Raw genomic sequence first — 23619 nt, 5'->3', positions numbered from 1 at the left:
GTAGAACATACTCTGGGAAACTCCATCCTAGATAAATATTCCTGGGCTGGGAGGTAACACATCTGCATTTTTCCTTTGTCATTGCTTTGGACTGGCATGGTGAGTTACTTAGCAGTCCTGGAATATAATAGCTTTCTCACTTGTAAGGTTCGGAGGTTGGACCTTGACTTCTCTGTCATAGCTTTAAAATGCCGGGGTCCACATGCCAGCCAAATGACAGTAAATTTGTTCATTCTCTCTGCTATTGTTGATGTTAGCAGAGGGACCTGAGGACAGATACTCACAGATACTCACCTTTGGAGAGGATGCAGCCCTGCTGGCACCCTAATTCCAGACCTGTGGCTTTCACAACTGTGAGGGCATGTATTTCTGCTGTTTCAAGACACCCAGTGTGTGGTAGTTTGTTATGGCAGCCCTCGGAAACGAGTACACTCTCCCTCTGGGCAGGAAGCAAGTCAATGATCCATTGACATTCACAGTCTGATTGTGCCCAAATACTTAAAAGTGTCCTACATCTGCCGCTTCTTCAAGCTGTGTGTTAAATGAGGTAGTACACTTAGCCTGTGGATCCCTAGTCCATATATGGGGCTGCCCTTTGTCCCTGAGCCCAGTAATATCACTGGATTTTCTCTCAGTTCCCCTGCCCATGCCTCTCTGTGGAGCCTACTCTGAGCTCCCTGGTTTTAGACTCTTGTCAAGAGGGAGTACTTTACTCTCTCTTCCAGGGGCTGGAGCCTTTTAAGATGCTTCCAGTATTTGCCTCTGGTCCTGGAATGATCTCCCCATCTTCTCTAAATACACAATAAACAATAAAGAAATTCCTTCTTAGTGACCCAGCCCAAATCTCACTTTCCTCATAGAACCTCCTTCATTCCTTACATGGATTTTTTAGGCAACCTACAGTCAGGATTTTTTCATCCAGTACTTTTTCCTTAACTACTTTGGGTGCCTTACTCTTATGTCTCCAAAGGTGCCATTAGCACTCTTGCCCCTCTCCCAAAAGTAGGAACTATAGTTTGTGTTTTCTCTGTATTCCCTGAAAATTCTAGTATGGTGTTACCTAAATAATAGATGAACAGTAAATATGAGATTGATCAGCTGATGGATGCCAGATCGAGCTTGCTCCCCCAGCCCCAGGACCTTCTGGTAGTTGTGATCCACAGTGTAATAGCAGGGCTTTCAGCTCGCAGCTGTGTACAGTTCATGCAGTCTTCCAGAACAGGAGGCACATTCTTTTCCCTCCTCACTCGGCCAGCTCTTCCCTTCATCGGGTGGTGAGCTAATTACTCTTTGGGGGCTGTTTCGATAGTTCATTGAATCCTCTCTGGTGATCAGAAAATAAGAAGGAGGAGAAACTCGATGAGCTTTGTCAAGGATAGAGAACCTGTGGGCCTCTGGTCACAGGGAGAGGGTCTCTGTCTGCTCAGCCTTCAAGATGCCTTTTAGGGCAGACTCTTTTTATTATTACTGGCAGTAATTTTTTAAATGAAGCAGAACTGTTGGTGTTTACGTAGGGTTGGTTGTAGATGGGGCCTTGCCCCATGTTGTCATTGTCTGTTCCCAGACATTTGTTTTTAATAGAGGCGTAGCTGAGAGGGTAGAGTTTGTATTTGATATCTTTATGGGCTTTTGGTGCACACTCTTTGCTATTTAAATAGGCTGGAAAGAGTGCAGAATACTTTGACTTTTTATTCCTTTTTTTTTCAGTAATGCTTCTCATTTTTCAAAAATAAAAACAAAATAATTGATGCCACCTACGTGTTGTAGTTTGAGCAAGGAACCTGACATGGCACACGGCCATGTTCTAGATATGCATATGGGCCTGGTGAGACCTCAGAGGTCTGGCCCACCTGGCTCCATCAGTGGATAAGTCTGTTGCAGGGCTTAAAAACAGTGAAGCTGAAAATATGTAAATGTAATGGGAAGTGAATTTGAATGGTTGTATTAAGTTGTTTTAAAGACTCGGAGCTAAAAAATGGAGATAGAGGTGGTGGCTTTTCTTTCTTTAGGCTCTCGAGTCTTGTCCTTCTGAACTGGGGTAGTACGTGCCAGCCTGGGGTCAGCTGGGACCCAGACACCAGACCCAGTGCTGGAGGCCAGTGGACAGACCATTTAATTTATCATCCCAAGGTGCCCTTTGAGGGTGGAAGATTTATTAATGATCATGCCAGGACACAGTACTAGATTTTGAGTATGCCAGGACTGTCCCGAGTAACTGGCCCATGTGGGTGCTCTTCAGCTCGGCCATGACTGCTCCTGAGGGTGTTTGGGGAGAGGAGAGGCAAGTAGGGGCTCCTGAGGGTGTTTGGGGAGAGGAGAGGCAGAGACGCAAGTAGGGGCAAGAGCTTCTGGCTCTTAGGGCTCATGGATGGAGAGCTCTTCTTACCCATTAAGAGCTGGGGTTGGTAACATGTTGACTCTTAACACCTCTTGAGATCTGATGTTACATTTTCAGAAATTTTGCAAGCTGATTGTTACAGCATTGGTAGCTTGAAAATGACCAGGGTAGGCATTATTTATACCATACAAATCCACAAATGTTACACATCAGCAACCCCCAGCACCTTGTTCCAGTTAGTTGGTAAGTGTTTACCAGCATTGGGCGGATAAAAGCCCAAGGATGGGCACTGGGTGGAATGGCAGAGTGGGACCAGTGATGTGTCCCATGGCCGGGGCTAGGTCCAACCTGAGGGTGTTCTGTGATTCCTGCTGTGGGCAGGAAGGGCTGTTAGTCAGAGAGGGGCCAGGAATGAGACAATGTTTCTGCCAGGGACTCTAAGTGGATGCCATATCTGCCACCTCTGGTTCAGAAACGGATTTCCTGCCACTCGCTACTTGCTCACTCTTCTCTAGCCACAATGGCCTCCTTGCAGCTCCTCCAGAATGCCAAGCCCGTTTCCATCTCAGGGTGTTTCGGTTTGCTCTTCTGTCTGCCTGGAAGATCTTCTGTAACTACCCCCAGAACTCTCTTACTTCACTGGGGACATATGAGCAGAGCCATATGTCCCCTCCTCAGACAGGCCTTCCCGACCACCCTATGTGAGGTAGGCCCCCGCCACTTTTCACCCCCTTCTCTTATTTTTCCTTTCTAACACTTGGCACTGCCTACTCCTGAGTCATGTATTTGTCTTCTTGTTTGATTGTCTCCCCACTACATTGGAAACTCCATGAGGACAGGGATTTGGTTTTGTGGTGCAGGCAGCACCTAGAAGGGGCCTAGTATAGAGCAGGCACGAAACCAGTATGTGTGAATGAATGAATGAATGAATGATGAATAATGAAACACATAGCACACCTAATCTGTCATGGCAGGGGGCTGCAGAGTGGTGCTGAATGGGCTCTTGAGGCCCATATAAGGGCATTAGGGAGGACCACTGCCATCCCTTAGGGCTGTCTGTAGGGGTGGGGCTGGCAGCACATGTACCCTGATGGCCATCCCTGATCTGGGTTTTCAGCTGCTCCTTCAGTTGCCAAGAAATGTTTGGGAAGAGTCTCACTGTACCTTGAATGGTGCTAGGTTGTGTAGAGGGGGGTCATAGCCTTTTTGGAAGGACGTATTTTTCACTCAACTACCGACCCATCCATCCACCGATCCACACATCCATCCATCCATCCATCCATCCATCCATCCATCCATCCATCCACCTAGTGAATACCTGTTGAGTATCACTATGTATGAGATAACCCAGCTGAGAGTGGGTGATGCAGTGGTGACTACAACTGGTCCTGGCACCATGTGGCTTTGGGATGGTGAAGATTCAGACGATAGCTATATGAACTGGGAGGCACCCACAGAGGAAAAAGCAGGGTGGACAGAGAGCCAACCAGTGGAAATTAATTTAGGTGGGGGGCAGGGTGAAGGAAGGTGCCATTTGAGCTTAGACCTGAGGGCTGGGTTGCGGTTGGTCAGGTAGAGAGGGTACCTGAGAACCTTCCCAGAAGAGGGAAGTATATGTCATCCAGTCCCCAAGGTAAGAAAACCCCAGCCAGTGCGGGGAAAACGAGAGGATGATCGCACACCAATGTGCGTGCAGTGGGAGGCAGGAGGCACGGCTCACAAGGCTTTGTCAGCCATGTCAGTAGACCATATTTTTAAAGTCAGCAAACGTTCATTCATGTGTGGAGGCCATACCAAAACAGAAGAACCATGAATGAATATAGAGTTAGGTTAGGCAATGGGAGAATGTGTATTTTGTACATGTCACTTTCCATGCTCACTAGTGCTTCAGACAGGAAGTTGACCTGTAGGCACCAGTAGGGACGAAGAGACCACTTCATTTCTACTGTTGGTGTCACACAAAGTCTCGCTGTGGGATCTAGGATACAGCTGACCTTTGGGGCTCCTACTGCTGTTTGCACTTTTGTGAATAGCTTAACACTCACATGCAAGGGTAAATGCTCCTCAGGTCCAGTGCAGAGTGTGTATGCACATGTGACCCACCCTCTGCCCTCAGGTACCAACATGAGGACAGGGGGACAAATTCTGCTGCATTTTAGCTTTATTTCCTCATGACTTCTTTAGTCCAGAGGCTTCTACACTCCTCCAGCTGGTGGCTTGTGATGCCATGCTCCACACTGACTTCTCAGTGAGCCTGTGTCTTTTGCAATTAAATGTCAGTAAGTGGGTGTGATGATAATCTTCAGCCCAGCCCTCCCTCCCATGATGAGTGAGCTATCGTAAATAATAACAGTTGGCCCTCCAGTGACCAGAGAAGCAGAGGAAAGCATAAATAGATGAAAAGACACAGGTAATCAGAAGTACTAGCTTTTGGGTCATGGGGTGTGTAAGCAGACACGCATGCTCACAGCTGGGCTCACTCTCCATGTTTATGCCTGGTCTCTGCTCATCCCACTGACTTTTCCTACAAGTTGTAAGGGGAGGCCTTCTTAGGTCACTACTGATAAGGGACTCATAGATAATCAAGATTATGTTATTTATAGCTTATATTGTTACACCTTCTCCTTGATCTTTGGGGTCATTGGACCTCTGCATGTTCCTATGACATGGGGCATATTAATAAAACTTTCTGTGCCTTGTTTCTTTATCTGTAAAGTGGGGACAGTACTATGTATCTGTTCATGATAGATATCACCATAACCTTGGTTCTTTGCATCAAGGAGGGAACATGATTCCCATGCAGGAAGGAAACAAATCAGCCCTCAGACTACAGTGCTGTGTCCCTCCAGAGGGGAGAGGCAAAGGGAGACAAGGGGGGAAAAAGAAGTAAGAAAAGAAGGAATATCGGTAAACCTCTTAGACTGTGACAATGAGGCCAAAGTGAGCTTTTATGAGAACCACATTTGAGCCCTGGAATAAAAAATAAGAGCAACATACTTTAAAAATTATTTATGATTTTAAGCACATGAAAGGCGTATCGTGTACCCAGGGAGGGCATAATGGGGAACAGCTGGCTAACATGTGTCTTGCCATTTCTGAGGATGTTCATAATTCTCTGATGTCCAAGAATAACAGTAATAACGATGCCGCCGCTGAGCATATTAATGATAATAAAGAGGATCGGGGTGCCTTTCATGGATCCTGCTGGACACAAGAGAAGAGCCTGGGCTGCTGGGTTTGGTGGGACTGAGAGGGAGCTCCAGCCTATGTCCCTGGCGGATCATGGAACCCTTCCAAGGATCAAAGGTTGAAGGAAAGAGCCTGGATGGGGAAGTCTGAAAACCCAGGTTTCAGGCCTGGTTTCACCACTGACTCTGGCAATTCCTTGCACCTCTGAGTCTCAGTTTTCCCACCTATAAAATAGCGATGCTAATACTTCTTGGCAGGCACGGTTACAGAGTTTTCATGGAGCCCAATGAAATGGGGCTTGCGGAAGTGCCAGACACATGGCAAGGCATTCTGTGTTGGAAGGGTCATCACTATCTTTGTGCTTCTCCAGCACTTGGCAGATCAACCACCAAGCTCAGCACCTGGCATCTAGGAGATGCCTACAATGTTGAAACATAGACACATCATGAGTGTTTCTTTTTCATTAAATGTTTAAAGCTGTAGAATATTAGACTTGGACAGTACTTTATAAGGCACTTAGTCTAGTTCTTTCTTTTATGATTTGTTAAGTGGATCTGGAGCAGTGCACAGTCTAGGGCTAATTATCAACACTGCTGAGTTGACCTGAGCACTCTAGTCAGTGCCCTGTGGATGATGAGATTTTCCATTCTGCCTGATGGGAAGAGGTGCTATTTTAAGTCCTTTTAGATGGTTCTTTGTCCAGGCTCAACTAGTTCCCTTGTATCCATGTGGCCAAATACTCATGGGGACCTTTGCAGACTTCTGGGGCTACCTGTGAAGCTCTGTCCTTGGGGCTCCTCTGTCCTGTGAACTCCAGTTGCCTTGTCCTCCCCAGAATTACAGCTCTTTCTTCTCAGTCCAGGGGGTTTGATGGGCTCCACTTGTCTCCCCTTCCTGTCCCATGGCTGAGAACCTATCCCAAGGCAGTGAGCTGGAGCTACCCAGGAACCATCTTGCTTGTTTCCTGGCTCCCAGAAACTTTGTTGCCCAATGGCCAGTGTCCTGAAAATAAAGGTCTTGGTCCATTGGAGGTGCTGTAATGAAATACTATGGGCAGTGTGGCTTATAAATGAGGAATTTCTTTCTCACAATTCTGGAGGCCAGAAGTCTAAGGCCAGGGTGCCTGCATGGTTGGGTGAGGGTCCTTTTCCTTAGTCATAGCTGGTCCTTCCTCGTGTGTCTTCACCTGGTGGGAGGGGCTCCACTCTGATGACCAGTTCAGCTCCCAAAGGCCCCATCTTCTGTCCCATCACATTGAGCATTAAATATTTCAAAATGGGAATTTTGGGGAAACACAAATGTTCAGACTACAGCACCCATTATTTCATGTTTTTTGTCTGGGTGTTTTGGTTGTTTCAGGGAGTAAATCTGGTCCCTGTTACTTCCTGTTACTCACATGGTGGGAAGTGGGTGTTCCCTGGTTCTCCCTTTAGAGATGAAGAACTTGAGAGGGAGAGTGACTTGCCTAAAGTTCTACTGCTCTGTGGCGTCAGCAAGGACCAGGACCCCGGTCCTTCACTTAGTAGACATTCTTGTGTTCCTGTTGTGAACCAGGCCCACAGGGTGTGGTCCCTGCTCTCCAGAAGTTTACAGTCTGCTGGGGAGACAGAAAAGTGAGCCAGGAATTAGAGAAGAACATGATAAATTGTATGACACAGGTATTCATTCACAGGGTACTAAAGAAGCATGACAAGAAGTGAGTGGCCAAGAAGTTTTTCTGGGAAAGTTGATATTGAAGCCTAGTAGTGAAGGAAGAAGTAGGAATAGTCCAAGTGAAAAGGGAGGGAAAAAGTTTCAGGAATAGATCCACTGCATGCTCAGGCACGGAGGTAGGGAGTGGTTCTTTGTCTTATAAGCTTAGTGTCCATGATATTGTGGACACCACGGATACCACAGGGCCACCCACCTATGTTTTATTGTCGGTATGTGTCTGGCTTCATCCTCCAAGAGTCCCTGAAGTCTGGGAAGTCTCTTTCCAGCATAAGTCAATCAGATCTTTCAGCCTGGGTATGTTTTTATAGGGGCTTGGTCAAGGGCTATGGATGTTACCTTGATATTTCTGGTGAGACTCGCCTTCTCCAGCTTTTACATTTTTCCTGGAGGCATATGATATTGCTTTCAATGATTTTGAGTACCCATCCTCTCCCCATCAGTAAACAGTCAAAACTTACCCTGGCCTATGCCTGGTCCCTCTAAAGACACAATATAGGTGCCTACTCCTCTTAAGTGTTTCTCTAAGTGAGCTCCACTAGATCCACTGCCACAGTGAGAGTCAAGAACTGCAGGGAGGTTCTCAGCTAATCTGCCAGAACAAAGCCTCGAGATAGTTGCTGGGTTATTAATCTGTACCAGTTGAATACAGGCATTCCTGGCCTCTGCTGGGGCTGGGCTCCCAAGTACCTTTGTACTTGGTGAGGACAGGAAGAGAGTCAGAGTCTTTGGGCTTTTGACTTTATTCTTCAGTCTGGTTTATTTCTTCCAGGCCTGTTAACTTCTGGCTCTTCTGTCCCCAGCCTGGGCTGCTTCAGTGGCAACAACTGCCATCATCAATGCTAATTTCCTCAAAATTTATCATTCATTCAGGCAGTCAGTCAGTCATTCAAAGATAGGGCAAAGTTTGGACAGTATCCTGCCTTCATGGAGATCATGGTTTGGTAGGACAGCTGGATATTAATCCAATAATCTTTCAAATAAATTCTCAAATACAGGAGAGGAATTTGAGCCCATGAAATACCGTGAAGGTGGGACTTGACCTTGTCTGGAAGCCAAGAAGGACTTTCCCAAGGAAGTGATGATTGAGTGAGGCATTAAATGTGGACAGAATTGGGGTGGGGGCAGGGAGAAGATGAAGAATATGTCGAGCTCTGAGCATGTTGGGAAAACTGAAAGAGGGCCAGCAGTTGGGTGAAGTGAGGAAGGGAAACATGGAGACTCTTACAGGGTTTGCATTAAGATCTTTCTGTTAATCCATGGGCTGTGTTAAGAACTTTGCTGTTGGGGCAGCCCGGGTGGCTCAGCGGTTTAGCTCCTGCCTTTGGCCCAGGGTGTGATCCTGAGTCCCGGGATCAAGTCCCACGTCAGGCTCCCTGCATGGAGCCTGCTTCTCCCTCTGCCTCTCTCTCTCTCTCTCTTTCTGTCCCTATGAATAAATAAATAAAATCTTAAAAAAAAAGAACTTTGCAATGTAACTGTTGAAGGCTTCTTTCCAGGGAAGTGATATGATCAGATTTTTTGCTTCAGAAACATCACAGTGTCCCCAGTGCAGAGAGTAAATTAAAGGTGGACAAGAGGAGGGTTGCCAGATGAAATACAGGATGCCTGGTTAAATTGAAATTTCAGATAAACGATGACTACTTTTTTTGTCTAAGTGTTTCCCAAATGCTGCATGGAACCGTACATCCACTAAAAAATGGCTCACTGTTTATCTGAGATTCAAGTTTAACTGGACATCTTGAATTTTTCTTTGATAAACCTGGTAACCTTAAGCACAGGATGTGGAGAGACCAGTTCCTGTAGTAGTTGAAGGCAGGCTATCCAGACTAGGAAAGCGAGGTAGACATTGAGGGAAGTGGACCAAGAAGTACCCTGGTGGATCTAAGTCTGTCATCCCAAGGCATCTGGAAGACAGAGTCCATCAGCTTCCGTCCTGTTCGAAACTTCGATTTCCATGCAAGTGCCGTTGAAAGACACATGGTGAAGGGTATAATGAGCACCCTGCAGTCTCGGTGCAGGGCACCTGCCTGGTCAGTACCTGCCCTCTGGGGATGACCTGTGAGGTGTGTGCTGGGAACCCATGAGGGGGTCGTCTTGTTGCCCACATCCTTCTAGGCCCAAGGATTCCTGAGGGGTGAGCACTGCATCGCGCTGAGCAGTGTGTGAAGGAGAGATTTGTCAGAATGGCCAAGAACCTAAGGACAATAGAGGCACGATTGTAAGTTACACACTGTTTTCCCCCCACGGCAACTCATGTAGCAGATGAAGCAGTGGAGCAGAGCACTCAAGAACACAGACTGCCCGGGGGTTTAGCTGTTCCAGCAGTTACTAGCTGGTTTAGACGGTCTATGTGCTGTAAGGTAACCAGGCCATTTAAACCCTTCAATGCAGCTTGAACTTTTCTACCTTTTTTTTTGCCCAGAATATCTTTTCCTGCATCTCTTCGAGCCTTATTCATTCAAGCTATTTATAAAGTAATGTTAGTAGAAGTATGATCAAACAAGATAAAACATGTATAAAAAATAAAACAAATGCCCATCACCAGGGAAATGACTAAACAAATTAGCATTTACATCTGCTGTGTAATTAAGGTAGTTGTATATGAACTGACCTGGAAAGATAATATATCTGTGATATATTCCTAAGTGAAACAGGCAAATGGTAGAGTAATACATGGAATATGATCATAGTTGTGTTTAGAAAGGAATGTGTGTGGAGAAGGGGATGAAATGTACTTTAAATTGTTAATAGAGATTTCCTCTGGAAAGGAGGGAGGGATTGGGTTGAAAGTAAAAGGGAACTGCTCACACTTAGTTAACATATACATTTATGGTTTTGGTTTGTTAACTAGTTGAAATAATATTTCATTAGAAATTTTGTTAGAATAAACAAACCATGGTTATGTTTCAGTTGTTAGATTGGGAATGTTCTTCCCCTCCCTCTAACTTATTATTTTATTAAAGAACCAAATGATAACGAAGTTACCTTTCTGTGAAAGCCCAACAGAAATCCTACTCCCTGGTCGAAACATTTTTCTGATGTGTCAACTGGATGTACTGTCTCCTTTTTTTGAACCACCAAATACTTTTTGTGACTTTCGTGGCATTTCTCTCTATCTTGTATTTCATGCCTATTTTATTGCCTCTCTAGATTTAAGCCACTGGAGGGATATCGTGATAGAAGAAAATCAGCTTTCAAGCTAGAAGATCTGGATGTTGGCTCTTGCTCTGATTTTCTCTTGCAGTATGACAAATTAGCCCAAACTTAATAGCTAAAAAACACAGTCTCTTTTTTTTTTCTTTCTCATGTGGTTTTGGTCAGGAAGTTGAGCAGAGCTGGGCTGGATGGTTCTTTTGTTCCATGGGGGTATTGCGTTGGATCACTTGGTAGAATTACCTGGGTTTTGAGCTGGACAGGAGGGTTCAGGAAAACTTTGCTCACATGCCTGATGCATGGCCCAATAGCTGAAAGGCTGGACCTAGCCTAAGTTCTTTCTCTTCCTACTTGGTGGCCATGGACTTCCTCCTAGTGGACCTGGGCTTCCGGAGACCAAGGCAGACCAAAACAGAACTGCCCATCTTCTAAGGATGCAGCTGGCATAGTGTCACTTCTGCTGTACCAGTTAAGGAGCTACAGAGTCTGCTCAGATTTAAGGGGGTAGGAACAGAACAGCACCTCTTAAAAGGAAAATTTGTATAAAAAGTTTGTGGCCATCTTTAATCCATCACAGCTTTGCTATGAGAAGTACAACCTCCATGTCTCAATGACTACATCTATAAACAAGGAAGACCAAGAGGTACAGTGTATGCAAAAGCACCCTGTGCATTATAAAAAAGCTATATGGACTATAAATATCAGTAATTGTCTTGGTACTAACTCGATGCCTCGCTCAAGGCACGTACTTGTTGGAGGTTTAATGCTTTGAAGGCAGACTCATTTATCAGATATTTCCTAGGAGGAACACAAAAAAATGGATGTGGATGATCACATAGGGGCATGGTGCAGCTGTAAAGTACAGACTTTTCGATTTGGTTGACATAAGTTAGATCCACGCTGTCACTCAGTTACTATCTGTATGACCTTGATGCATCACAATTTTCTATGATGGGGAACTTAAGGCTCAGAAAGATCCAGGGCCCACACCCTTGTGAAAGCCCTGGGCGGTGGGGGGCTGAGGGGAAGGACAGGGCTCTGCTCGCTTCTCCCAAACTCCTCCTCTTTCCACAGTGTGCCCCACTGGGGGTGTGTGTCCCGTGCCACTGTGGTTGTGAGTCATTCTTCTTGCAGTTGGATATGGCCTCTTTTTTAGGCTTGGGGCTTTGCCTTTCCTAGATGTACGAGATCAAATCAGAAGGCAGCATTGCAAAGAAGTTCAACGAGCTTCTGCAGAAGCTGAGCTCACCCTTGAAGCCCAGAGTTCCAGAGCACAGTAGCAACAAGATGAAAAACCTCTCCTACCCGTTCTCCAGGGAGAAAATGTACCTGTGAGTATGGGAGCTGTGGGTAGGGACATGAGAGGGGGCGGGAAGAGAAATCAAACACCACTCAGTGCCTTGGCTCCCATAGTGAATGCCCCAGAGCCTGGGAGATGGGAGGGGTGGGACTTGCTCCCCTGGCCAATTGTTCCTTGGCTCTGCTTTCTGAATCTCCCTTCCCTAAGTGAAATTATCCCAAAGAGCTCCCCAATATTTGCCCAATGGCTTGAGGAGATACCTGCCATTTCAGTCCTTTTGCATGATGGATGGTGAATCATGGAGCACATCACCATACACTTCAGGGCTCTGTGAGAAAATGGTCAGAGACCTGTTCCCCTTCTATGGGGAAATGGTTGCGCTCAGTTCCTAGTCTAATAATAGGGTTTCAACATACTGCAGTCACCCGGAGAGATGGAGGACAAAGCTTCGGGATTCTTATATCCCCAGCTGCCTACTCACGTACTTACCTCAGATGCCAATTGCAAGTCCACATTATTCCCAGTGCTTCTGACTCGCTGGCTGTAGCTCAGAGGTTTCCATGACCTCCTCTTTGAGTTTGATTACTTTGCTAGAAAAGCTCATAGAACTCAGAAAACTAGTTTACTCACCAGGTTACTGATTTATGACAAAGGATACAAAGCCACAGCCAGATGAAGAGATAGAGAAAGGGAGGTTCTGCAGGAAGGTGCTGGTGTCCTTGTGGAGGTTGGGGTCAGCAGGGTGGCACATGGAAGTGTTCTGGTTCCCCAACCTGGAAACTCTGCAAATCCTTTCCTTTTGTTTTATTTTAAAGCTTTTGTTTTTATTTATACATGAGAGACAGAGAGTCAGAGAGACATAGGCAGAGGGAGAATCAGGCTCCCCATGGGGAGCTCCATGTGTGACTCAATCCCAGGGCCCTGAGATCATGACCTGAGCCAAAGGCAGATACTCAGCCACTGAGCCACCCAGGTGTCCCTCCTTTTGGGTTTTTATAGAGGCTTCATTACAAAGGCATGGTTGATTAAATCATGGGCCATTGGAGATTGATTCAACCTTCAGCCCCTCTCCCCTCCCTGGGAATCAGGGGTGAGATTTAAAGTTCCAAGTCTCTATTCATGGTTGGTTCCCCTGGCATCCAGCTGCTCCCCTCTCCATCATTAGGGGATTTCCTAAAGTCACCTCACTGCCATTGTGCCACTCCAGTTGTGGTGGAAGGGGGGAGACAAGACACCCATCTCAGCCTTAAGTGATTTCAGGCTTTCAGGAACTGAGGACAGGAGATCAAATATTATGACAAAGATGCTCCCATTCCTCTTGTTACTCAGGAAATTCCAAGGGTTTGGGGCGCTAGGGTCAGGAGCCCAGGGTGTATTCATTGTAAGTCACAATATCCTCTCCCCTCATGAGATGGCTATTTACATACAAACGTCTTTCTCTTATGGAGAGGAAACCAAGGCCCAGGGTCTGTCTGTGGTTGCACAGTATCAGGTGGCTGAACTGGGACGGGCACGCTGATCGCCTAGCTTGCCGTTCTTTTTGTGCACTGTGCTACTTCTGTGCTTCCCCTTCTCTGGGCCTTCCTTCATGCCAGCCAGTGCTGGCATCTGAACTGCCATCTCCCATGCATCTCCCATTCATTCAGTGCCTGGGACCCTTCACATCCAGGGTCCTGGGACTTCCATCTGGAAGAATCTTCTGTTCTTCCCACCCCAAAAGATGCTCTCCATCCTCTGAGTTTTCATAGCAGTGGTCTGGGCACTACCATGTTCTGTTCTTCATCTGTTACTAGGAGACTCCCCCACCCCATGTGACGGGGCCCCTGGGGGTGCTGGGAGCATATTCCTGGCATCTGGGTGTCCTCTAGCCCCATGCCTGGAGCACAGTCAGCTCTAGACGAGTGTTCTTTTTAGTGAAAGGTCACAATTTGAATATTAGAGCAGACACAGAACTTGCATAATTAGAAGGTTGGTAGCTAATTGATGTCACAGTCGTGACAACATTGAATGAAAGTTTGAAAAACAAAGAGTTCCCAACCCAGCACCTGGAAACTATACTCTTTTTGGTGCTGATTATATTTTTTACTGTCTTTGTTTGTGCATAGGAATCCTTTCTACATACTTTTATGTTTTTTTTTTTTTTAATTTATGATAGTCACAGAGAGAGAGAGAGAGGCAGAGACACAGGCAGAGGGAGAAGCAGACTCCATGCACCGGGAGCCCAATGTGGGATTCGATCCCGGGTCTCTAGGATCGCGCCCTGAGCCAAAGGCAGGCGCCAAACCGCTGCACCACCCAGAGATCCCCATACTTTTATGTTTAAAACTTATCATAGTATTAACATTTTCCTATGAGTCTGAAATTTTCTATTTATGAATTTCTCATAATTCTAATTGTCAATGACTGCATGATAATCCATCCTATAGATTTTGGAATTCCAATTTATGTCCATAACCCTTATTATAAGTAACTTTGTATGGGACTTTTTTCTTCTATTGAATTTGTATTTCCTAGGCTACATTTTCATGGTAAGCTCTCAGAATTACTGGGTCAAAGAAAAATTATAAACATTGTGTGCCTGAGCAGGTGCGAGTATGTGTGTCTTATACATCTTGCTGTGTTGCCTTCTGAAGGTTTGCTCTGAGTTTGGGATGACGGTGGCATCAGGACAAGGGTCATGAAATGAATCAACCTTCTGTTTTCTTGGTATCTCCAGGTATAACATCCAAGACAAGGACACCTTCTTTGATAATGCCACCCGTAGCCGCATTGTAAGTACACAGGTCCACCAGCGGTGGTGGGCTATGGAAGTGAGGGGAAGGCTGAGTACCCAATGTGGCAGGCCTTCTCTCGCTCTCCCTGCTACCTTCCATTGTCATTTGCTTGGAGTTGCCTAGCAACTGAAAGAAGTGTACAGGAGCTTCCTAATCTTCATTGCAAAAGGCAGAGCAAACAACTGTCCACACTCAGGTTGAGAGGAGTGCCTTTTCTTTAGGATTCTCCACCCAGGCCTGCCTTGGAATCACAGAAACAGGAAATGCGAGAGCTGGTGGGGTGACCTTGCTTTGCAGTTGGGGAAGCTGAGGCTCTGAGAAGCAATAGATTAAAAAAAATTCATACAGATCATTAGTGTCTGAATGAGGACTCATTGCTGGGCTACCATGTTTCTGGTAACTTCAGAGGAGTCTTGTGCATTTACATTCCAGGGAATGCTAGCTAGGACTAGCCAGTTTGTCCCAAACTAAAATTACCAGCCCATTCAAAATTCATGACTTTAGCTGTTTCTCTACATTTTTTCCCTTTGAAATCAAATTTTTAAATTTTGTAGGATGATTGATACTAATGAAAATCTGTATATGGCCATATGGTCCTCATCTGAGCTATAGCATGTCCCTATTCCCTGATCTGATTATTCTCTCTCCACCTAGAGACATTCAGCCTAAGGACAGAGAAGAAAAAGAAGGGCGCAAGGAATGCTGCATGCTTACTCATGCCACAGTGGGAACATGGCAGTGTGTTTCCATTGATGCCCAGGGAGGACTTTGTTTCCACAGAGGAGGAGTGAGGGAGGGTTAGATCTCTAGAAGGACTTCCAAATCAGTAGGGTGATAGGAATAAGAAGGGACAGATGATTAGAGGAAGCTGTAGAACATGTCCAGGGCACACTGAAAACATGGCCTTGACCTTTTGCTTGCAGCTTGGGCAGGAAAACACTGCAGGTCTCTTAGCCTAGTCTTTTAGGAAGGTTTAAAATGGGCACATGATTTCTTTTATCATCCTATGGAAAAAAGCATTAACTTCCATTTTTTTGGTTGATGCTATTACAAGCCATTTAAATATCGCTGTGGCTTGGGTCTCATGTCTATGGGGGAGTTATAGAGTGTTGTGAAGATTACCGAATAATCCGAAAAGTACTTGTAAAATAGTACAATGCCATATAAATGCTGTTCCTAATTATTATTGCTGTAGAATTACTGCACAGTATTATAAATGAATTAAGCATTCTTGGGCCTGATACCGCTGGAAGTTATTTATTTCCCACTCCGTCTAGGTCTGTGGCTGGAAGGTGGGGGTGTGAATGATGCTGGAGGAACACATTTATCTTATTCAGTTCTCATTCTGGAAGCTTCTCCCTTTCCCCAGTCCATCTCACATAGTGAAAAGGAGGAGAAAGGAGCCCTAGGGTTTTGTCTTGGGGTTACTCTGCCCTGGACTTTTGTCTGAGGACCTTGTTCACATCTGTAAACATTATCCTTGTACCCTTTCTTTGTGGGTGTCTAAACACCCTGAGTATTTGTCCCAGAGCAGACTGCCTTGCTGGGCACCTCTTTAGAGCCTAGTGCAAGCTTGGGACCCACTAGGGCACTGGAGGGCACTAGGTGGCCTACAGGTTTACCTGAGTCCCTGTTCCCTCTGCAGGGAGGACTCAGCAGCCCTCCTTTGCAGGTGAGGGATATTCCCCTGCAAGCCCCATGTCCAGGCCTTCATCGGCTTGGGCATGCAGTGGCCGTTGAGCTGGCAGTCTGTCGTGTGCCCCGAAGTTCTCTGAGACGTGGAGTCTGGAGGAAGCATCCAACCGGGGAGACAAGATGAGGACTCAGGAAAAAAAGAGAGAAATAATAGTAATATTGAGCAAGATGTAGGTGGCCCTTTTCTTTTTTTTTAACTTGAAAAGTTACTTTTTAAAAATTTTATTTAAATTCAATTAATTAGTATATAGTGTGTTATCAGTTTCACAGGTAGAGTTCAGTGATTCATCAGTTGCATACACCACCCAGTGCTCAATACATCACGTGCCCTCTTTAATGCCCACCACCTAGTTACCTGTTTTTTAGTTTACAAAGCACTTTCATGGTTTCTTAAAGCAGCTCTGAGAGTTAGCTCCATTGCAGAGAAGACCATGGACTGTCAGGGTCTGTGGACGGCTTCTTCAGGACCCCTTGGCTAGGAGCCAGCCCTGGAGCCAGATTCGGTGGCCTCCTTGTCCTGTGCTTTCCCCAGTGTGGCACGACTCAGGGCTGGTGGAGAGGACAGTCTGGCCTGGGCACTTCCTCCCTAGCCTCAGAGGCACAGGGTCTGGGCTCCCTGCTGTGTTTTCCTTACCTCCAATAACTGCAGTCAATTTATAGCCTTCCTTTATTCTTTTCAGGGCGGGGGGAAGAAGGGTGTGTGTGAGGGGCTTAGATTCTTTGTTTCCTCAAAGCACTTAAGTTTGAATGGGTTTGACAGGCAGGGCACGAGCTTGGCACATGCTGGGCTTCCCCCTCCCCGGAAGTGGGTTCAGCTGCCTGGTCCACTTCATGCCCCCTGGTGCAGTGACACACATGGTCACAGTGCTCACAGCCCTACTGTTGTCTGTTTTAGGTGCACGAGATCCTGAAGCGCACGGCCTGTTCTCGAGCCAACAACACAATGGGTAAGGACCCCCTTGCCTGCCCGTGGGCCCCCACTGCTGATGGGCTGCCCAGGGGGCCAGAGCTGTCCTTTCAGTGGCTCCCTGTGGGGGGGCGGGCAGCAAAGAACAAAACAAATACCCCTCGCTCCTCCCCACTCTGCCCAGAAGAGGGAAGGCTGTTTTCACTCAGGGCCAGAAGTCCTGCTTGGTCTCCAGGAGCAGCAGTGCCCCATTTTTTTTGGGGGGGGCGGAGTGCTCCCCGGATTGCTGTAACTTCTCCCAGACCTTCATCCCTGTCTCCACAGTCTCTGAAAGTTTTTAATAATCACCCAAACCCAAGTTGTTTATTTACTTCTTTTTTTTAAGAAGGAAGGCATCTCAGGGGATCCCTTGGTGGCTCAGCAGTTTAGCGCCTGTCTTGGCCCAGGGCGTGATCCTGGGGTCCCAGGATCGAGTCCCATGTCGGGCTCCCTGCATGGAGCCTGCTTCTCCCTCTGCCTGTGTCTCTGCCTCTCTCTCTCTCTCTCTCTCTCTCTGTGTGTGTCTCTCATTAATAAATAAATAAAATCTTAAAAAAAAGAAAAACCTCTCAGGGTTGAGTTAAAAAAAAAAAAAAAAAGAAGGAAGGCATCTCAGAGGCCCTGTAGTGCAGCCTCCTCCATTACGTGTGAAGGAGCTGGCCGCCCACAGGGTGAGTGACTTGTCTGAGAGGCCACATGTTAGTCTGAACATGCGGCTCTGGAGTTCAGCATTCCTGTCACCAAATGTGGCTGAATCTGTTCCCCTTGTGGCTTGTTTTTGAAATTTGAGGATATTAGTCTTTGCAGCAGGAATGTCAGCATTTGGGGACCCATAAGGCAGGCCAACTGATGTTGGTGGACTTTGCAGAAGACATACATAATGGTTGAGGTAAACATGGGAGCTTGTGAATATGAGCAGGTATCCTTTCCACAGGAGTCACTCTGCAGGCTGAGCTCTTCCCAGTGGTTCAGCCATCACTCAGAATGGCTTTTAAAACCTTTGAGAGAAATTCCTTCAGAAAACACTCTGGGGTGGCAAATCTCTCACTTTTGAGTCAGCTTTGAGTTAAAAAGAGTCTAGAGTCATTTAGAGACAAGTAGTGAGTAATGTGGTCACTCAGGCCAATGCAGTCACTCAAGCTAATGATAATAATGGCTAATTTTGGAGAGTTTTGAGAGGGACTCCTAAGCTACCTCACTACCAGGACCAGGAGAATGGTACTGAAGAAGGAACCAGAACAGGTTTTATATAGTGATAGTGCTTTTAGTATAGCACAGAACTTCTCAAGGGGGCGATTTATGTGTGACTGCTTTGATGTACTCCTCTTGCTACAGAATTAAAAATAACACTCTAATTTTTAAAAGTCAAGTCTTCTACATAATGTTATTTGTCTGGACCATGGTGCTGATGAGGCCAGGATGTGAATAAGGGAGGTAATTAATTAGCCCAGCCTGATTCCATGGAACAGACTGAGGCCCTTGCTTGGAGCAGCCATTTGTCCTTGGTTACAAGGACTACCAGAGGAATCGAGAGATCTTAAAATGTATTTGTATTTCTTGTGGCTTCTATCAGAATTCTTAAATTTGCCTCTCTTCTTGACCAGTTTACCCCTCCATTCCATTAATCTGCCTTTTATCATGTTATACCATCCCCAACTGGACCAAATCTGCTCCCTCAGGTGTCTTGGGAAACTTCCTACTTGCCACATTTTGTAGCCTTTTTCTTAGTTCATCTTTTTTAACCTCCTACATCCTCCCAAACCTTCTTTACCAATCTCCGTCTTCTGAGAGTTGATATCTAGAAAGGTGCTACTGCTCTACTAATCTGTTGCCGTTCTGTTTCTGCCTTGTGGGCCACACTTTCTTTGTTTGATTCTTCTTCCTTCTCTTAGATTTTAGATGTTTTCTTCTCCATATTCCCATGGCCTCCTTACTTTCTCTCTATACAGATGACTAGCAACCATGTATTTCTTTTTTTTTTTTTTCAGGATTTGTTTATTGGGACACCTGGGTGACTCAGTCAGTTAGGTGTCTTTGGCTCAGGTCATGGGACCAAGCCCCACATTAGGCTCTCTACTCAGTGGGGAGCATGCTTCTCCCTCTGCACCTTCCCCTCCATTCATGCACTGTCTTTTGCTTTCTCTCTCTCTCAAATAAATAATCCAAAAAATTTATTTATTTATTTGAGAGAGAGAGAATATGCATGAGTGAGGGGAGGGGCACACAGAGAGGGAGAGAGAGAGAATCTCAAGCAGACTCCTTGCTGAGTGTGGAGCCTGCTATTGGCTCTATCCCATGATCCTGAGATCATGATTTGAGCTGAAACCAAGAGTCGAACGCCTAACTGACTGAGCTATCCAGGCGCCCCTGGCAACCATGTATTTCTATTTCTCACTTTTCTGACCAGTTCCAGCAAACATTTCCAACTGCCAGATGGATACCTCCCCTGAGATATTCTTCAGAACCTTAAAATCAATATATGAAATGTCCATTGTATTTAATTCCCTTTCTCTCCCACTTCTCTTCCTGTTGACGTGCCCACTGTCTTCTGTTTTTGCTCACACATTTCCCTTTACTTGAACATCCTACTCCCATTATCCTCATGCCCATCCCCAGACCAACCATGATTGTCTCACAGGTTCTCCCAGTGCCCTCTTCTTGGAGCTCCCACCAGACTCAGTCTCTTTCTTGCTGATCATTAGGTCCATGGCTTGGACTCCCAGAGAGTCCTAGAGGTGTATCTGAGTCATCTTTTATGCCTCAGGACACCGAGCTACCTGCCTTGTACATTCTACTCTGTCAGTTTGTTTCAGTGAATTAATTAAACATGTTTAGTCTGTTAACCCACACCAGTTGCTGGTAATTGTGTCCATGGACAAATGGCTTAACTTCTCTGCAACTCAGTTTCCTTTGATGTCGAGTGGAGACAATAACATCTATCTTGCAGAGTTTTTGAGAAGATGAAGTGTAGAGCTGTTAGTTTGTTTTACGAACTGGAAAGTCCTTAAAAACTGAAGTTTATTTTGAGAGAGAGTCTCTCGGTTGTTGAAAGGCCATTAGAGACCTTCTGCTTTAATATCAAATGTCCCCCCCTTTTTTTTCCCCTTTGAGCATCTGAGTTTTTTGGTGATGTCTCACATTAAACATCCTAAAGATTTTGTTGTTGGTGAGTAGCTTTCAAAAATTTCTTTCTTTTTTGACATTCAGAAAACGTTTATTAAGTACCTACTATGTGTCAAATGATGGTATAGAAACTCAGAGATGCCAAGATGAATTTGACCTCATTTCTAGCCTTGAGAAGCTCTTAGTTTAGCCATATAGATATTTAGACAGACATATAAATAAATAACTATGAAATAATCTGCTAGGTACAGCTATAGAGACATGTCCAGAGTGCAGAGGGAACACAGAAGTGGAAGCAGTTACCTTCATGTATGTGTCTAAGTATCAAGATACACTATCTAATATTCACTTTGTAGCTTAGGGGAAAGTTGGCATGTTAGTAATTCTACAAATGGGGACGGAGAGGACATGTGACTTGTCCAGGGTCACATACTGAATCACTGTCAGAATTGGGTCTAGAACTTGGGTTTCTTTGCTCCAAATCCTATTTCCGCTACTTTTGAAACACTGTAATCTAGGGGTGGAATTAGGTTAAGTCTTTAAAGTCTGTTACTACAGAAGCAGTCGTTATCTGGCCACCAATCTATAGGCACTTGAAGTGGAAGAGAAGCCTACCTTCTTTTGACATACATTGAACCTGAGTTCCTAAACACCAAAGCAGGATCTTGGCAGGGACCTTGGCAGGGAGACATGGAGAAGTGAATTCTGTCTACATTGAATTTGCCTAGATTTTAGTAGGCTGTGTTGTGTCCATTAGCCTCAGTTTTCGTGCACTTATAAAATGATGAAAATGAAAACAGAAGGTAAGGTATCATAAAGCCTCTTCTTTAGTGCCATTCTAATGTAAATTAAATCTTAGGTAAGCAACTCACTACACAGTAAATTTTGAAATCCCATTATTGATTTCTGTGCTCTAAGCATGGGCATTATATAACAAGTGATGAATGATTTTTTTTTTCTTTAGATTCTCAGGACTAAATATCCGACTATGCACTTGACATCTATCTTCATGCAGATGCTCTGAAAAAACCTCAACCACGATTTAAACCTCCCAAAATACAGATTTCTCTTTGGGGGAGACAACCCAACTCCCATTTATATACCCCAAACTTCAGTGAACCCTAGTTCTTAATTTCTCAAGCCAGAAACTATAACAAAGTGCTGTTGAGTTGACCATGTGAACATGTCTGAAATAGGTACAGTTTGACTCTTTACAGCCATTATCCTGCTCTATGTTAAATGGTTTTTTTTTTAACCCTGAATTTACTATCCCAAACAGTAAGGGGTCTTCTTAGATCCCATTTTGTCCATTTCTAATCTATGCCATAAGATATAGGCTGTATGAGCTTTCTAAAATGCAAATCTGATTCTTTCACTGGTCTGCTTGAAATGGTAAAATAGATCACATTTCCTTAGATGAAATCCAAACTACTTCATAGTTACATATTGTTATGGGCCTGATGTTTGTGTCCCCAGGCCCCCCACCCCCAAATCCGTATGTTGAAGCCCTAACCCCCCACCCAAAAGTCTGTTAGTTCAGCAGTAGCTGTCAGTGATTTCCTGGGTTTGTAACAAGGGTCATACGACTGAACTTCTCTGCTTCCTAGCAGAAGAGAACCCTGAGGCTGATTTTCAAGTTGTCTTCCAGCTGGGAAAGTCAAGCTCCTCCTAAGCTCTTTGGCCAATGTACCATCTTACTTAGAAAGGCAGAAAAACTGAGAAATGTGATGACACTCAGAGGCCTCACGATAACATGGCCTTTTGAGCTATGGGGTAAATTTTGATTTTATTGCCCTTCTCTCTGGATTTATAGAGAAGCACAAATGGCTGGAATTGACTTAGATTCCTCCAGAGGATTGTTGCCTCATAGAAAGAAGAGAAAAAGGGAAAACAGGACAATGCTTGGCACTGTTTTCCAAGGTATTTGTGTTGATTCTTCCCCTTTAGTATGGATGGTCATTACTGCAGCCAGTTTACAAAGCTTTATTCCCTTTGTTGGTGTAGCTAGTTACAAAGGGAATCAGGAGATAGAGAAAATAAGAAAGGTTAGAATCAAAGATGGAAAATATACAAAAGATAATAATAATTAAAAAACATTCCCTATCAGTACTATCACTGTACTATCACTTTTTTAGTACTATCACTTTTTTTTCCTTGTGGAAATACATTTATTTGAGGCTGACTTTTGCAAAGCATGAAGCTGTATACAAGTTGCCTGTATGGCATTATTTATATTCCTGTCTTGCTCCACAAAATTTCTGAGGTGGCTCACAAGAAAAACAATAAAACAACATAATATAAATAAATTAAGAAATAAGAACCAGGAAAAGCACAAATTAAAATAGAATGTCAAAACAGGGAAAAAATAGAATACAAATATTCAAACCATAAGGCCCTGTAGTTCCTACAGTTGGGCTGCAAATTTGACCTTGAACCAAAGTGGAAGGGGAATATGATCAGTGGTTTAGCCCTCAAAGTCCTCAGCAACATCTTTTGGTACAGAAATTTTTCTAGAATCTCTTGTACTCTGCTTCCTTATATAGAATAGATCAAGGTATATCCTCTGTATAGATGCATATGTAACCTTTTCTGGATGAATCAGGATCATCACTAGGAACATAAATTTTGAAAATATTTCCTTAAGGATCTTCCAAGAATCCTTAGGGTTGTTTGCTTACACTGTCTGATATCTTGAATTTTGGACTCTGGTAACCTCTCTTTCTGAATTCTGTTCTTTCAGTTTTGCTTTGCTGTCTGGGAGACGGAAAAACAAGCTTATTAGAATTTTGGGTGAAGAGAGAAAATTCTTGGAGGGAGGGATTGCAGGATTCTGCTGTGGTTACAGTACACAACATTAGGGAATGGGTTTTGTAAGATCTAGGTATCTTTTCTTCTGGGCTCTCTGTTGTGAAAACTGAGATAAGCAGATAAGAGATCTCTGAACAAATAAGGTATTACTGTAACCAGGATAATGATGATTCCTTACACACGTGCACATTTGTGCTCATTTCTCATGTGATCCTTGAAGCCACCACACAGAGTAGGGTCAGCAGATGTTAACCAGTTTCAGGTCGGAGAGATTAACAGGGTGCCTGAGGTCAGAGACTTAAAGCCATATTTAGAACCCAGGTACCCTGGCTTCTCTTCATGCTCTTTAAATTAATTAATAAAATAAAATAAATTAATAAGTGGATGAGGTTTTGGGGGAAGGTTTCTCAGAGAGGTGGAAGCTGAGGCCTTCCCAGTTTAACATCCATTCATTTACTCAGTGGATATTTACTGAGCGCCTACTATATGTCATTCATATTCTAGAATTAAGGAATAGAGTAACGAATCAACCAGACACAACAGACACAAACCCCTGCTCTTATGGGGCTTACATACAAGG

General features: G+C 44.8%; 1 protein-coding gene across 4 annotated transcripts in view; it reads left to right on the top strand.

The window, feature by feature from the left end:
* Positions 1-23619, top strand: part of ANO2 (anoctamin 2) — a 341963-nt gene that overhangs the window by 90487 nt on the left and 227857 nt on the right. For all 4 annotated transcript variants that reach the window (XM_038576551.1, XM_038576553.1, XM_038576552.1 and 1 more), the window contains 3 exons: positions 11573-11724; positions 14410-14464; positions 17058-17109. In XM_038576551.1, coding sequence (XP_038432479.1) covers positions 11573-11724; positions 14410-14464; positions 17058-17109 — 259 coding nt within the window. The remainder of the gene's footprint in view (positions 1-11572; positions 11725-14409; positions 14465-17057; positions 17110-23619) is intronic.

This window comes from Canis lupus, chromosome 27 (genome assembly GCF_011100685.1).
Source record: "Canis lupus familiaris isolate Mischka breed German Shepherd chromosome 27, alternate assembly UU_Cfam_GSD_1.0, whole genome shotgun sequence".
Lineage (NCBI taxonomy): Eukaryota > Metazoa > Chordata > Mammalia > Carnivora > Canidae > Canis > Canis lupus.
Note: the sequence above shows the minus strand (reverse complement) of the source record. Positions and strands in the feature narration are given on the sequence as shown.